Source organism: Pan paniscus, chromosome 5, assembly GCF_029289425.2.
Source record: "Pan paniscus chromosome 5, NHGRI_mPanPan1-v2.0_pri, whole genome shotgun sequence".
NCBI classification, from domain to species: domain Eukaryota; kingdom Metazoa; phylum Chordata; class Mammalia; order Primates; family Hominidae; genus Pan; species Pan paniscus.
Window position 1 is genome coordinate 103,311,788 of NC_073254.2, and position 14,628 is coordinate 103,326,415.

A 14,628-nucleotide genomic window follows, 5' to 3' on the forward strand; every position below is an offset into this window, starting at 1 on the left:
AAGCGATTCTCGTGCCTCAGCCTCCCAAGTAGCTGGGATTACAGGCATGAGCCACCAAGCCCAGCTAATTTTTATAGTTTTTAGTAGAGATAGGGTTTCACCATGTTGGCCAGGCTAGTCTTGAACTCCTGACCTCAGGTGATCTGCCTGTCTCAGCCTCCCAAAGTGCCAGGATTACAGGCGTGAGCCACTGTGCCCAGCCACATATGTTTTAAATGAATGATGTTTATACTGAAATTAGCAGTTATTAGAATATTTTAGAAATTCGTCATACATAATCATATGACCCCAAGACCAAGCATTACAGTGTAACATTTTAAGAAAAAGGACAATTATTTTATATTTTTATTCATTCACCTTTTCTATGCTTTAATAAATCTTTTGCATAGGTAAACACATTTAGTCAGAGCTATAAGACAACATAGAAACAGACAAGAAATACACAGACATTCTGATTCTTCTCCAAATAACTATTTTGAGGAAACTCTTGACTATATGTTACCTTTAGAAATACCTTAACCTCTTCTGCTCATACCTAAAACAATTTGTGTAACCTTCAACTTTCAATAAAATCATTTTATAGTATAATTTATCTTGAATATCTTATACTCCTTAAAGCATTACTTCAAAAACAAAATTCTTCAAATAATTCTATAAATAAGTAGCAAATGTTATTGCACCTTAGCTTTATAATTTAAAATTTTTTCCATTACTTCAAACATTAGTTTCTAAAGTAAATTAATACAGTCTGGGCATATAACTACTCTTTCTCATAGAATGGTATTAGTCATCAAGATATTTTAATCTTATGTAAGGACATTTCTGATACTGGGAACTTAATTATAATACTTTCTCCAAATTCAGGCAAAAGCGAGGTGATTATAACACAGTTAGCTCTTAATTACCTGAGTTAATTAAGAGGCCATTCTGGCAGGTAACTCCAGTAGGAACCTAACTTGTCGTCTTAAAGATCCTGAGATCTTTAAGAGGTCAGTTCCTCAGGCAGCCCTTCCTCAAGGATCTTAACTATATACTCTCCTTTCAGACCTTCTCACTGCTCAGGCTGTGCTGAACTGAAGGTGCCAACCTCGGGACAGGGGCCACAGTCCACAAAATCCCTGTAGCAACAGTATGGTAGCTGAAGGATGGGATGTTTGATCAAGGGGGAAAAAAGGTGATTTCAGGTGGGATTTCTGACTCAGGATCAAGGTAATAAGAGCTTTACTCTATGAGATGTAACAATGATAAAAGAATATTAAAATCTAAGGCTGCACAAGGCACTGTAAACAGCAGTGATCTTTCTCTTAGAACTGTTAGAATTTGGTTGCACAAAAGAACATATATGATCTAGGACTGGAATAAAAATACTTGAGAAGTTATCTTTCTCTAGGCAACAAAGTAGTGTTATTTCTGCTTAGCAAAAGTTCACCTACGCCTAGATTCATTTCTAGCTTTTTTTTTTTGAAAAGTAGATTTTAACAAAATGGTCAACAAAATAATTATGAGTTTTAATGTTGGTTATGTCAATTTATTAGTAATTTTGGTCTTCCCATTAGTGTCCTGTATAAAAATGATGAGTTTCTCAGTAGTAGGTACAACAGCTTTTAAAGAGAACGTAGGCAGAATAATTCAGACAGAAACCATAAATAACCAGAAGGCAAAGTGAAGCAAAATTGTCTCATGTGATGTTTATCCCAATTTATATCGATATTCTTCTATCAATTTTTAGACTGTTAAAGTAAAATCTTAATCTAAGTGTCTTATGAATCATTATAAAAGATTCCAACCTTTAAAAATTATGAAAGGTTTAAAGACCTCATTAATAGAGTTAGAAATGTTTGCTATTATCCTACTGGTCAACTTTGGTCTGTATTTTCTGCACCTCTTCAGGCCAAGAATAACAATCAGGTAGAATCTGGTCATAATCAGTACTATACATCTGGGAGCGGACAAATGCTTCTTTGTTTTGCGGTTCAGGATAAACTGTGGCTGTCTTTTCTTGGTATGCATCTTTCACAATCTAGATATAAGAAAAGAATATTAATTATTTTAATAAATAGAGGCAATCATGAGCCCATGTGAGTGGAAGTTTTTATCCATTTCAAAAACACTGTATCCTATGTTTGCAAAAACATTAAGTGTATTATAATAAAAGCACATATAAGCAATGAAGATATAACATGAAAATGCAATTATAAATCATATAGTGAGAGAGAAAAATGACATCAGCAACTAAGGAAAGTGTGACCAGGTGAGACTGATTCAAGTACTATCACATCTGGATTTCTCAGAGAAGCCAGTGTTCAAAGTCTTGACGTGACCTGACTGACAATTAACTTGAAATAAATACCTAAATAGTCCTGCTAAACTTGAACCTTGAATTTTCAAGAATCCCTATTCTCACCACAGCCTCCTACAAAATCTCTTCCTGTACCCCAGGGTCTCCTGATCTTGCTCAGCTAATCATCTAGACACCACAGTCAGGATGAGCACTATTTGCCAGTGTCACAGAATATCTTGTCATCACGCCCTGTGTTTCATGCATAATTCTAGTCCCTCATCTGGGGACCCCTCATAGCTGGCTTTCTCCTTTTGTGGCTGTGCATCCTAGAACGATGCAGTAAACTTTCTGTGGTGCTATATTTTTTTCTAGTCTGCACATTATACTTTTTTCTCTCTTTTCTTAAAACTTCCTCTTGTGGTTCCCAAAAAGCAATTCCAAACCTTCCCCCATCTTCAAGTTTCCATTTGACTCTCATCACTCACTGGAGAATCACATCATCATATCACATCATGGGAGAAAATTTCAACTACTCAGAGAAAATGACCTTAATTTCCCTTTTGACCAACTCAGACTATCTCCTCAGTGTCTTCATACATCTTCTCTTTCCCTACTTTCTTTAAATGGATTCTCTTCATCAAAATTAATCACTTCATATATACTATTTAATTCACACCAGTTTTTTTTTTTTTGAGATGGAGTCTTACTCTGTCACCCAGGTTGGAGTGCAGTGGCACGATCTCAGCTCACTGCAACCTCTGCCTCCTGGGTTCAAGCGATTCTCTGGCTGGCACAGTGGCTCATGCCTGTAATCCCAGCACTTTGGGAGGCCGAGGCAGGTGGATCACCTGAGGTCAGGAGTTCAAGACCAGCCTGACCAACATGGAGAAACCCCATCTCTACTAAAAATACAAAATTAGCCGGGTGTAGTGGTACATGCCTGTAACCCTAGCTATTCGGGAGGCTGAGGCAAGAGAATCACTTGAACCCGGGAGGCAGAGGTTGCAGTGAGCCGAGATCACACCATTGTACTCTAGCCTGGGCAACAAGAGCAAAACTCCATCTCAAAAATGAAACAAAACAAAACAAAAAACAACAACAACAAAAAACCAAGCGATTCTCCTGCCTCAGCCTCCCAAGGGTTAACAGGCTCCTGCCACCACACCCGGCTAATTTCTGTACTTTTTTAGAAGAGAAGGGGTTTCGCCATGTTGGCCAGTCTGGTCTCAAACTCCTGACCTGAGGTGATCCACCTGCCTTGGCCTCCCAAAGTGCTGGGATTACAGGTGTGAGCCACCGTGCCCAGCTGAATTCACATCAGTTCTTAAAACAATATTTATATGACTGACTTATTTTGATAAGTCTGATTTCAAAGAATATCAGAATGATTATCTCATCTCAATGTAAAACTATGCATTTATGAACAATTAAGGTTATGAATACTGTGCTGTATTATGAAATGTCTATGAAAAAGCAGGAAACAATATGTATATTTCATAATTATAATAATGTTAGAAAATAAACAAATGAAAGACTCAAAACAAACACAGGAAAAAAAATAATACTTATATTAGAAAAATAGGATATTGGTTATTTTCCTTTTCTCTATTTGTTTTCCAAAGTGCCCATAATATGGTATTGTTACTTTTTAAACAGATTTATTGAGATATAATTCACACAAAATTCAAGCATTTTAAGTGTACAACTAAATTATTTTTTTAAATTTACTGAGCGGTGCAACAATATTACCACATTCAGTTTTAGAATATTTCCATCACCCCAAAAAGATCCCTCGTGCCTACTTAAGATGGCTATGTTAATTTTATAATAAAACACATTGTTTCATTACTGACATAGACTATGTGGAAATTCATCTCCTCTTTCTGCTCCCAGGTACACCATAGAAATAATCCCTTCTCCCAATGAAATCTTCACTCTCTCTGTCCTGTCAATGCCAAACTCTCTGACAGAGTGGCTTATATTTTATTGCTTTCCTAATTCTCTGCCTTCTGAACCTCTTGTACATCTTGAAATTTCTTTTGTAAAAGTCTCTGATAACTTGTTAAGTACCAAATAAAAGTCTGCATCGTTTTTCTCTCCAGGATTTGGCTGTGTTGGACACAATTTCCACTCCCATTCTGAAATTGTCTCTTTCCTAATTATTGACATGCTGCTCAGTTTGGAGTCTCTTAAAATCCTGACCACTTCTCTTCTTAACTGGCATCTTTCTTCTGTCTTCTAGACAGAATAATAAACTATATTCTATTCTCATTTTTATTTCCTTTCTATACTTGCTTTCTTGGCAACCTCACCCACTCCTAGACATTCACCAGTTACCACATGCAGAAGATGCCCAGGTCTTTTATCTAGCCTCTCTTTAAGTTTCAGTCATTTCTATCTACTTGATAAAATGGTACATTTGAATGTGCCATTGATACCTCAAACTTGCAGTCCACTTACATGATCTCCCTCTCTGAAGTTGGTTCTTTGTTCTAGTTTCTCAATTTCTGTGTATGCACTCTGTATTCTTCCATTATTCTAGGTGTGATATCTGAATCTTTTGGCACTCCCCTGCTGTCCCCTGCTTTTTTTCCCCTCTAATCATAAGCTAACTCCTTTTCATTTAAATCTCCAAAATGAACTTAAAATGATAATATGCTATTCAGTATATTAATAGTTTAAACTACTTAAAAACTAGCAGATACATATTAGTAGAATATATGAACATACTTTTTCATAGATAACCAAGCAGATTATTATGTAAAGGTTTTTAGAGAATTACTTCTTTTTTTAAGAGACTACCTTCAGTCAACGAGATAAATAATGATATGTGACTCTTAAATGGTGTTGTTTAGATAACTTGCTAATAGCTTAAGCTGGTGATTTTCAATCTGGAGCAATTTGGCCCCCAAGGGGATACTTGACAATGTCTGGAAACAGCTTTGGTTGATACAACTGAGCAGATGCTACTGACATCTAGTGGGCAGAGGCCAGGAATGCTGCTGAAGATTGTACAATGCCTGGGACAGCCGCATGATGGTTATTGACCCAAAATGTCCACAACGCTGAAGTAGAGAAACCCCAATTTAAACATATAACTACTGTCATGGCTAAACTGTGTTCCTCCCACCCCAAATTCAGTGTTGAAGCCCTAACCACTAGTACCTCAGAATGTGAGTGTATTTAGAAATAGGCCTTTAAGGAGATAATTAAGTTAAAATGAGACCGTTAGAATGGTCTATAATCCAATTTGATAGGTGTCCTTAAGAGAAGAGGAAATTTGGACACACAAGCGTGTACACACACAGAGAAAAGGCCATATGGGGACACAGAAAGAGGGCAGCCATCTGCCAGCCAAGGAGAGAGGCCTCAGAGGAAACCAAACCTGCAAACATCTTTATCTTAGACTTCCAGCTCCCAGAATTATGGGAAAATAGTTTTCTGTTGTTTAAGCCACACAGTCTGTGGTTTGAATACTTAAAAACAGTTACTACATAACTGTGGTATGTAGTTATCCCAGCCCAAGAAAACTAATACAATTACACTGCAAAAAAAGTCCACTTATCTTCCAGTTTAGTTACAGAAAATTTCTCTGCCTTTGGGTTCTTCTTGGCTAACTCCTTCAGTAGCTCATCTGCCACCCAAACAGCTTTCAAGTTCTTTGCCCTCTTTATTTTGCCTTCCGCCCAGTATTATCCGTTGTGATCTGTCATTTATGATGCCACACATCATAGTGACATGGATATGGAAGGTGGTTCAAGGTCTAAATGTTACTCTAACATATCTGTAATATTTTGGTTAATTATCACTAATGTGATATAGAAAAGAACAACTTTAAAAAGGTGAAATGGGAGAAATCTGGCTGACAGGAAGCCCTAATGAATTATTTAAATTTTAGGAGAATAAAAGAACGATAGAGAGGGAAATTAATTATTCGGCCCAATACTTCCATTCTTCTCTGAGAAGCAAATGTAGCTCCTAAGCTCTACAGTGTCAGTGTGCCTCATTTCTCTGACTTCTGGCATAGTAAGTTGATACAGATATACATTTCAAGGAAGCAGATTTTTAATATTTAAAAATGCATATTTAGCAAGAAAAGGAAGGAAAAATAATGAAGCTTGAACAAGAGTGGTTTTACCTTTTCTGCAATTTTCAGAGAAACATCTCTAATGGTATTCAAAGGAGGATAAAGCCGACCCTCTTCCAAGTGTTTATCTGACACTTGCTGAGCTATAACCTTATGAAAAAAAGAAAGAAAAAAAGTGTTTATACTTCACACGATACAATGTGGTGGGTACGCCAATAACTAAGTGAACGGTTACATATAATGGTCTATACAAAAACCAGTGACATTAATATGATTACCTAATTTCATCCCCACTTCTATCAACAAAGAAATAAGCCCAGAGTGGTGTGGTGGTGGTTGAGATCACATAATTGGTGAAAAAGATGGGAATAGAATCTAGGTTTCCTTTTAGTCCACTTCCTTTTCTATTGTACCATGAAATGCTAGATACTTTCCAATTGATATATTAGGGGAACAAGGGAAAAGAAAAGAAAGAAAGAGGAAGATGATAGAGTAATGAAAATGGATCCTGAAAGCAGAGGAGGACAGCTATCCAAGGCTAAGCATGCCATTACTCCCAGCTCTGAGTCATATTCTTGTGCAGGAGGTAGAGCAAAAGGCTGAGAAAGCTAGTTCAGAGTCTCACTACAAGTAGGATTTTAATTTTACACAGACTCTGGATTATCTAAATCACCTAATTAGCCTCAACATTTACTGTCCCCAAACCATTCCCTAGTTCCAAATCAAACAGTGTTAAATTTTGTATTGAACCCTAAGGCAGAGAGGGAGACTCAGTAACCCTGATGTTCTCTCCAGCTCTAAGACTTTGATTAAATTTCTAGATGGGGGCAAATCTAAATCAGCTTATACCTAGGCCTTTGTTCCATGAAAATGTGGATGCAGAGAGGGAGTAGGAAACCTTCCTCTTTTGTAACATTTTAAATAATCAAATACTTATTTTTCAGTATATCTTAATATCTTTTAGATTTTTAAATCATGAAATTATTTCCAAAATATTATTCTTTGCCATCAGCAAACATATATGCACTGAACAAGCATAACACTACGGAGAAGCTTAAGAAAAGTGTTATTGTCGTTGAGAGATGTATAATTTAGTAAGGTAACAGAGTACAGGAAGAAAAACAGAACGCTGAAAGAGAAGACGGCTTAGGCTAATGGTGAAATGTGGGTGCTAAGAAATCCAGAGGAAGAGCAGTTCTGGAAGGCCTTATAGTGCAGAGTGGCTTGAAAGGCAAACCTACAGGAAAGCCTGGAGTTAGACAAACAGAAAGTAGGTAGGCATTCCAGACAAAAAACAGAGTCAGACCAAAGGCAGAGTTGTGTGTGAGCTGGACTCAGCAGGCCCAAGTGTCCTGACCTGGGGGAGCAGAGGGTCTGGGTACAGAAATAAGGACTGGAGCATTATCAATGTCAAAAAAGGAGTTTGGAGTTAAATCCCGTCGGTGACTAAGGACTTCTGACCAGGGACATTTAGGCAGAGGTAAGATGGAAGGGAGAAGGAGGTAAAGTTACTAGTATAACTATTTGTTTGATTAGTATTGCTCTACATATTATACAAAATATTATAACATATAATTGTAGGGTGTTGACCATAATTTTATAATAAACTCATCATTTAACTCATTAATTTCTTGCCTTTGTAACAGGATGTTTGCCTAGAATTGGTCATCAGGGTCCCAAACTTCAGGACAAAGAGACGTTAACTATTCCACACTATCAGGAAGTCACCAAACAAGTGGGGCTTGCCATCTACCTCAGAAGTAGAATCAGCCCTGCCAACCCCACAAACCACAGCCACCCCCTTCCAGAAGGCTGAGCTAGTGAGAGGCAGGGAAATTTGCTGGAACCATGGTTTGGCCTACTGGGTAATGTAGTGGCTTTTTCCTCCCCTCTTCTTGGTGCATGCTACTCCTTCTTAAAGGCTTATGGTGTCCTCAAGGAAAGACTGGGGGGCATTCTTTTCCCCTACTCAGCGTGAGCAGTTATAGGTATGTGTACTTAAGCAGAGAAGAGAATGGGAAAGGGAGAGCCAGACAGACAGGGTGGCTGTAAGCTGTATACATTCCCATCAGTGGATCTGGTATGGGTACATGAGTTTCCAAGGTCAAGTGGCCATAGCAGAGGAGGCCCCTGCATCCCTGGGGACCTGAAGAAGTGTAAGGAAGCTAAGCTGAAGCCAGACATCCTACATCACAGGGCCAGATTTGGACCCTGCCAGAGAGGATTAGTGGAGTTAATAATCGAGTTAATAAAAGAGATGTTTGCCCTTTTCCATGCCCTTCCTTCTTTTCTCCAACATATTTGAAGAAGTAGGCTTTAACAAAAAGAGGGAGGAGGTTTCTCAGAGTCGAGCCAAACATTTCCCCCCAAATTCCTCAAAGTGCTAGCTTCAGAGAAAGAGTAAAAGAACAGATGGGTTTTCTCTAACTGCTACTGCAGGCCTCTCCTACTGCAGGGAGAGGACATGACATTTGAATTGGATATAACATTTTGAACTGCACAGATGTTTAATTGTTGTTCACTGATGTATTCTCAGCACTCAGAATAATGCCTAGCATATGTTAGGTATTTAATTAAAAGAATATTAAAAGAATGAGTGAACTGAAAGTTATGGGCTCTTACCGAAATGGCACTAAGAGAAACAAGAGGGAGAGCTGGTGGAGAATGATTTAAAACAACGACTGGGGCAAAATAAAACCATTTTATGTTAATTGCTCCACTGAATTGAAACTTTTAAAAAACTTTATTAATTCTTGTTGTTCTGCAAAGGAGATGTGGCAGATTTAAATAATAATTTCTTAGATGTTAAAGCAAAAATTTTTCTGGGTGTCAGGTATTGCTATTTAATTGGATAGAACAAAATGAATAGCACAATGTTAAAAAGATGTCAGAGCATGGTGGTTGAAGGCTCAGGCTCTGGTGTGAGGTAGACCTATGTTTGAATTCTAATTCCATCAATTACTGTCTGTTTTGTATTTGGGCAAATTAATTAACCTTTTTAGGCCTCAGTTTTCTCATCAGTAATACAGGACTAATAATACTTCCTAATTCATAAGGATTGAATGAAATAAATGCCAGCAAACAATTTACCACAGACAGTGTCTGTCAGAAAAGTATTCAATTAAACTTAGCTATTTTGTTTTATGTATGTATGTATGTATGTATGTATGTGAAACAGGGTCTCACTCAGATTGCCTACGCTGGAGTGTAGGCAATCTCCCTTAGCTTGGGTGATTCTGCTGCCTCAGACTCCCGAGTAGCTGAGACAACAGCTGTGTGCCATCATGCCCAACTAATTTTTTTTTTTTTGTATTTTTAGCAGAGATAGGGTTTCACCATGTTGGCCAGGCTGGTCTCAAACTCCTGAGCTCAAGCGATCCACCTACCTCAGCTTTCCAAAGTGTTGGGATTACAGACATGAGCCACTGCATCTGGCCAGCTATTTTGTTTTAAAAAAGAACCAATAGGCAGCCCACATGGCCAAATGGAAGCAAAATAGCTTCTGGTGTCAGATCTGGCTCTACAGTGTATAGATTGTTAGCTATTTGATTTGGGGGCAAGTTCTATAACGAATCAACTTCAAGTTTTTTCAACTATTTATATGACATAATATGTGTATTCCACCTATAAACACCAGGACACTGCTGGCATTCAATTTCATTGTTTCTTCTCTAGGATGTCACACAAATGTCATTTTAAAGAGATTGGAGACAGTCACAGGATAGCTGAGTAAAGAAGAATCATTCTGAATCCTTACTCTCCATGTGTGACTGTCCATGATGATTATCTAAAGGGTCCTCTGAGCAGATATCAGAAAGGAGTGGAGCAAGGCAGATGAGAAGACACCAGCCTGTGATTCAGGAGAAGTGGTGTAAAGATAGGAGGCTGAGATTTGTCTCCCAGGTGTGAACAGGATGTGAGGAGTCTATTCCCAGGATACACTACAGACCACACAGGGCCAGGAGGGCTGATCACCAGAGGTCCAGAAGACTGTCTATAGTGCCAGGAAAGCCAAAAATATCTTCATGATATAAAAATGTCCAGAAATATTCTCTGAGATTGGTGCTAACCCATGACATTTCTAGTTCCATAAGAGATTCAACTAGTATTTTGACAATAATCCTAACAGTTATTAAATTTGTGGTTGCAAAACAAAATATTCAGAAATATCTCCTATATGTTACTTTTGTTAACTACAAAATATAATCTAGACAAGAAGTACTTTTCTTCTTCTTGGGGCCATCTGGTAGTGAACGTTTGTGGTATTGTATTTATTCCTCTTGCTAAGATACATGACTCGTTCTATTTAATCCTATTCAAAAAGTATTTACTAATTTTCTGCTTTGTGCCTAGCATGGTGCTAGATACTACTGAAGTTTTAAAAGAAGTATATGGAAGACTCTCTGTCTTTAAAAAAGATAATCTACAGGCCAGGCGCGGTAGCTCATGCCTATAATCCCAGCACTTTGGGAGGCCGAGTCGGGCTGATCACAAGGTCAAGAGATTGAGACCAGTCTGGCCAACATGGTGAAACCCCGTCTCTACTAAAAATACAAAAATTAGCTGGGCGTATTGGCATTGTGCCTGTAATCCCAGATACTTGGGAGGCTGAGGCAGGAGTATTGCTTGAACCAGGGAGTTGGAGGTTGCAGTGGGCCAAGATCACACCACTACACTCCAGCTTGGCAACAGAGTGAGACTCCGCCTCAAAAAAAAAAAAAAAAAAAGATAATCTATAACTTAGTTATAAAGGCAACACCTAATCTTTTACAATAGGAAGCTCTCAGGAGTGTATCATAACCAGAAATAAAATTAAATGTCAAAGTGTGTAACAAAGACAGTCATGGCTACGGAGAAAGATCAAGATGAGCTAGACTTGTCACAAAAAGATTCCAGGATGTGGTGGTATTTAAGCAGTACCCTAAAGGAGAAGCTTAGATCATTGGAGAATAATTCTCAGGTCTTTCCAGACAGGATAAGAGATAAAGCAGTTACACAGGCATACATATGCATGGTGTGTTTGAAGGCTATGGGATGAGGGAGAATGAAAAGAATGTCAAGCTTCTAAGCTTTGCTGCCTGCTTGGAAAGGGGGTATCACTAATAAAAATGTGAATGCTGACAGTGAGGAAAGATAAGGAAGGCTTTCATAATGTTGTGTTTAAGGACACAGTAGGGCATGTCTGTGGAATTACCCAACAGGCAACTGGAGATATGGAAAAAGATGAGAATAGAGATACACAGATTTGGTCACTACTAGAATGAAGATAATAGAAATGAATGAATGAATGAGATCTTTGAAAGCATAGGAAAAAGAGAAGAAAAAACTGGTAACAAAAAATGAATGCTAGAAAAAAAACTCTTACTTAAAAGGGAGATGAAAAGGAGACAAGGAAAATAATGAGTGGGACATAATTTAGATGATATAAAAAAACAGGAATATTGTGTTGAAGCCTAAGAGAAAAACAGTAGAAAGGCCAAGAGATGCAGCCAGAGAGATCACTAGCTATGATAAGAATTAGTGATGTGGTATGTTGACAACACCACATTTTTTTTTCCTTCAAAGTGTTTTTTGGTAGTGATTATTACTTTTCTTGGAGAGTAAACTGAAAATATTTTTCACGGAATTTGTCACTAGAGGGTGCTAGAGTTATTTAAGAAAGAAAACATTGACTACTGCAGGTAACCAAAACTCTGATGTGCCTATTCTAAAAGACAATGATTACATTTTCCTTAATGCAAAAGCAACTTTTACATGCTCTCTTAGTAATTAGACATCCATTTATGTTTAACAAGATTTTCTGAGTTAAAGAAAACCTGCGACATCAGCTGGCATGCTTTTTAATGCAGTGAAGAAAACGACAGGAGAACATTATTGCTTCCAAGCATCTGTTCTCATAGAATGACGCCGGGTGCTAGCCACCAAGATTATGCTCCTTTAGGTCACATCAGTAACATAAGAATCTTTGTCTACATTCTTGGGGTTCCTCTTCACAATGGAAAAAATATTTGCAGGATAAAAATATTTGAATATCAATCAAGTTCTTTGGATCAGTTCAGCTGCAAAGGTTTAATCGTAAGAAAAGAAATTCACTCAAGTTTCTCATCCACAAATGGTTACCTGTTCAAATCTGAAACATGATATCAACCTGATGAACATCAACCTGATGATTATCAGAAAGCTCATGATTTTATAAATATATGCCCAATCACCGTATCATCCTGCTGAGGCTTGGGAGGAGGAGGGAAACTGATAGGAACATGCAGCTCATGATATCTCTTGTGCCAGGAATTATCAAAGTCCTTTGTCTCTGACCTAAGAGTTTCATGTCTTCTGTCAATATCTATGAAATTGTGGCTAACTTGTTAGCTTGCAAGTAGAGTAAAATCTCAGATCTTTCACAGTTTCATGACAGTACAAGATTCCCCAGTGGGCCTGCTTTGTGATGTTCTGAGAATCTTTCCTCAAGGCCCAGACAGAGCTCACTTCTCCTATTCTTTTAATGATTTTATAAACAACTAATTTCCTATTTTGATTTAATTTCTGCTTAAATACTAGGGTGGTTTCTGTTTCCTGTACTGAACCCTGAATAATAAACATGTCCACTATACCATATCAGACTTTCACTTTAAACCTTCAAAATGCCATTCATTATTAAGCACTGTTCTCAACAGGGAAATATTTACCACTTAATCATCATTTGGAAACAATTTTGTTTTTGCTTTTTTTTAGGTAACAATCTAGCTCTGTAGCCCAGGATGCAGTGCAGTAGTGCAATCTCAGCTCACTGCAACCTCTGCCTCCTGGGTTCAAGCAATTCTCCTGCCTCAGCCTCTTGAGTCGGGGGGATCACAGGCACGCACCACCATGCCCGGCTAATGTTTGTATTTTTAGTAGAGATGAAGTTTCACCATGTTGGCCAAGCTGGCCTCGAACTCCTGGGCTCAAGTGATCTGCCTGCCTCAGCCTCCCAAAGTGCTGGGATTAGGGGCATGAGCCACCACACCCAGCCCTGGAAACAATATTTTTAATTGTCCCATCACTGTCACAGAACTTGATCTGATGTGTGAAGACACAAAAATGTTCCTCTTAAGAAATCAAAAACACAATTTTTCTAATGACTACTGAAGAAGAACCTTTCGTTTGTGAGTCAGTATGAACATGCTACCCACCCCTTATACTCCACTGGGAAAGATTTTCTCTTCTTCAGACTTTACTTCTTTCAGAGAGTAAGCTGAGATGCTAGATAAATAAAACATTAGACAACCTAGGCTGAGCACACTTGGTATTTTAAACCCTTGGTAAACTTAGAGGATTTTACAATACCTCAGCAGTAGTGAGGAAAATATTATCTGTGATCTGCCTCAATCCACACGCCACAACACCAAGAGCAACTCCAGGGAACACATAGGAATTGTTGCCTTGGCCAGGATATAGGGTCTGTCCATTTGGAAGAGTGACTGGATCAAAAGGACTGCCACTGGCAAAAATTGCACGTCCCTACAACAAAGACACATATAACTCACTTTAAAAAGAAGCAGAATATTTTAAAACAAATGTATCATAACAGAACTACCCCACAGCCTAAATTATAAGTACTTAGAAAGAAGTCTAGTTTTTTATTAACTTGCTAATAAGTCTGGACAAGCTTTTGTGATGTTGTGCAACCAGTTCTGGAATGGGTGATTATTACTATTCTCTGTCTTACTCTTTACTTCCAGGAGGAGCATGCAAAGTACAGGATGCCCTAAGACCATCACTCTATTCTCTGCAGTGGTTCAACCCATAGGCTCATCAACCATTTCTATATAGGCTTCCAATTATAGACATCTGAAGATAAAAAATGATGGGCTAATATTTAAGTATTGAAAATAATGATATTTTAGGTTGGGGTTTAGGAATCGACACATTTCCAAAATAAAAACTGGGAAAATCATATATATTTCTATATTGTAAAGAGTTATGTGGGCTAGGCACAGTGGCTCATGCCTGTAATCCCAGCACTTTGGGAGGCCGAGTGGGGCAGATCACTTGAAGTCAGGAGTTTGAGACCAGCCTGGCCAACATGGTGAAACTCCATTTCTACTAAAAATATAAAAAGTGGCTGGGGAGTGGTGGTGGGTGCCTGTAAGCCCAGCTACTCGAGAGGCTGAGGCAGGAGAATCTCTTGAACTCAGGAGGCAGAGGTTGCAGTGAGCCTAGATCACACCACTGCACTCTAGCCTGGGCGACAAAGCAAGATTCCAGCTCAAAAAAAAAA

General features: G+C 38.3%; 1 protein-coding gene across 1 annotated transcript in view; it reads right to left on the bottom strand.

Annotated features, from left to right (window-relative positions):
* Nucleotides 1–314: 314 nt before the first annotated feature.
* The window catches only part of ME1 (malic enzyme 1), a 212,602-nt gene continuing 198,288 nt past the window's right edge, over nucleotides 315–14,628 (bottom strand). The window contains exons 12-14 of the mRNA XM_003816382.5: nucleotides 13,695–13,868; nucleotides 6,420–6,518; nucleotides 315–2,020 (exon numbers count right to left, since the gene is read on the bottom strand). Coding sequence (XP_003816430.4) covers nucleotides 1,850–2,020; nucleotides 6,420–6,518; nucleotides 13,695–13,868 — 444 coding nt within the window. The 3' untranslated portion in view covers nucleotides 315–1,849. The remainder of the gene's footprint in view (nucleotides 2,021–6,419; nucleotides 6,519–13,694; nucleotides 13,869–14,628) is intronic.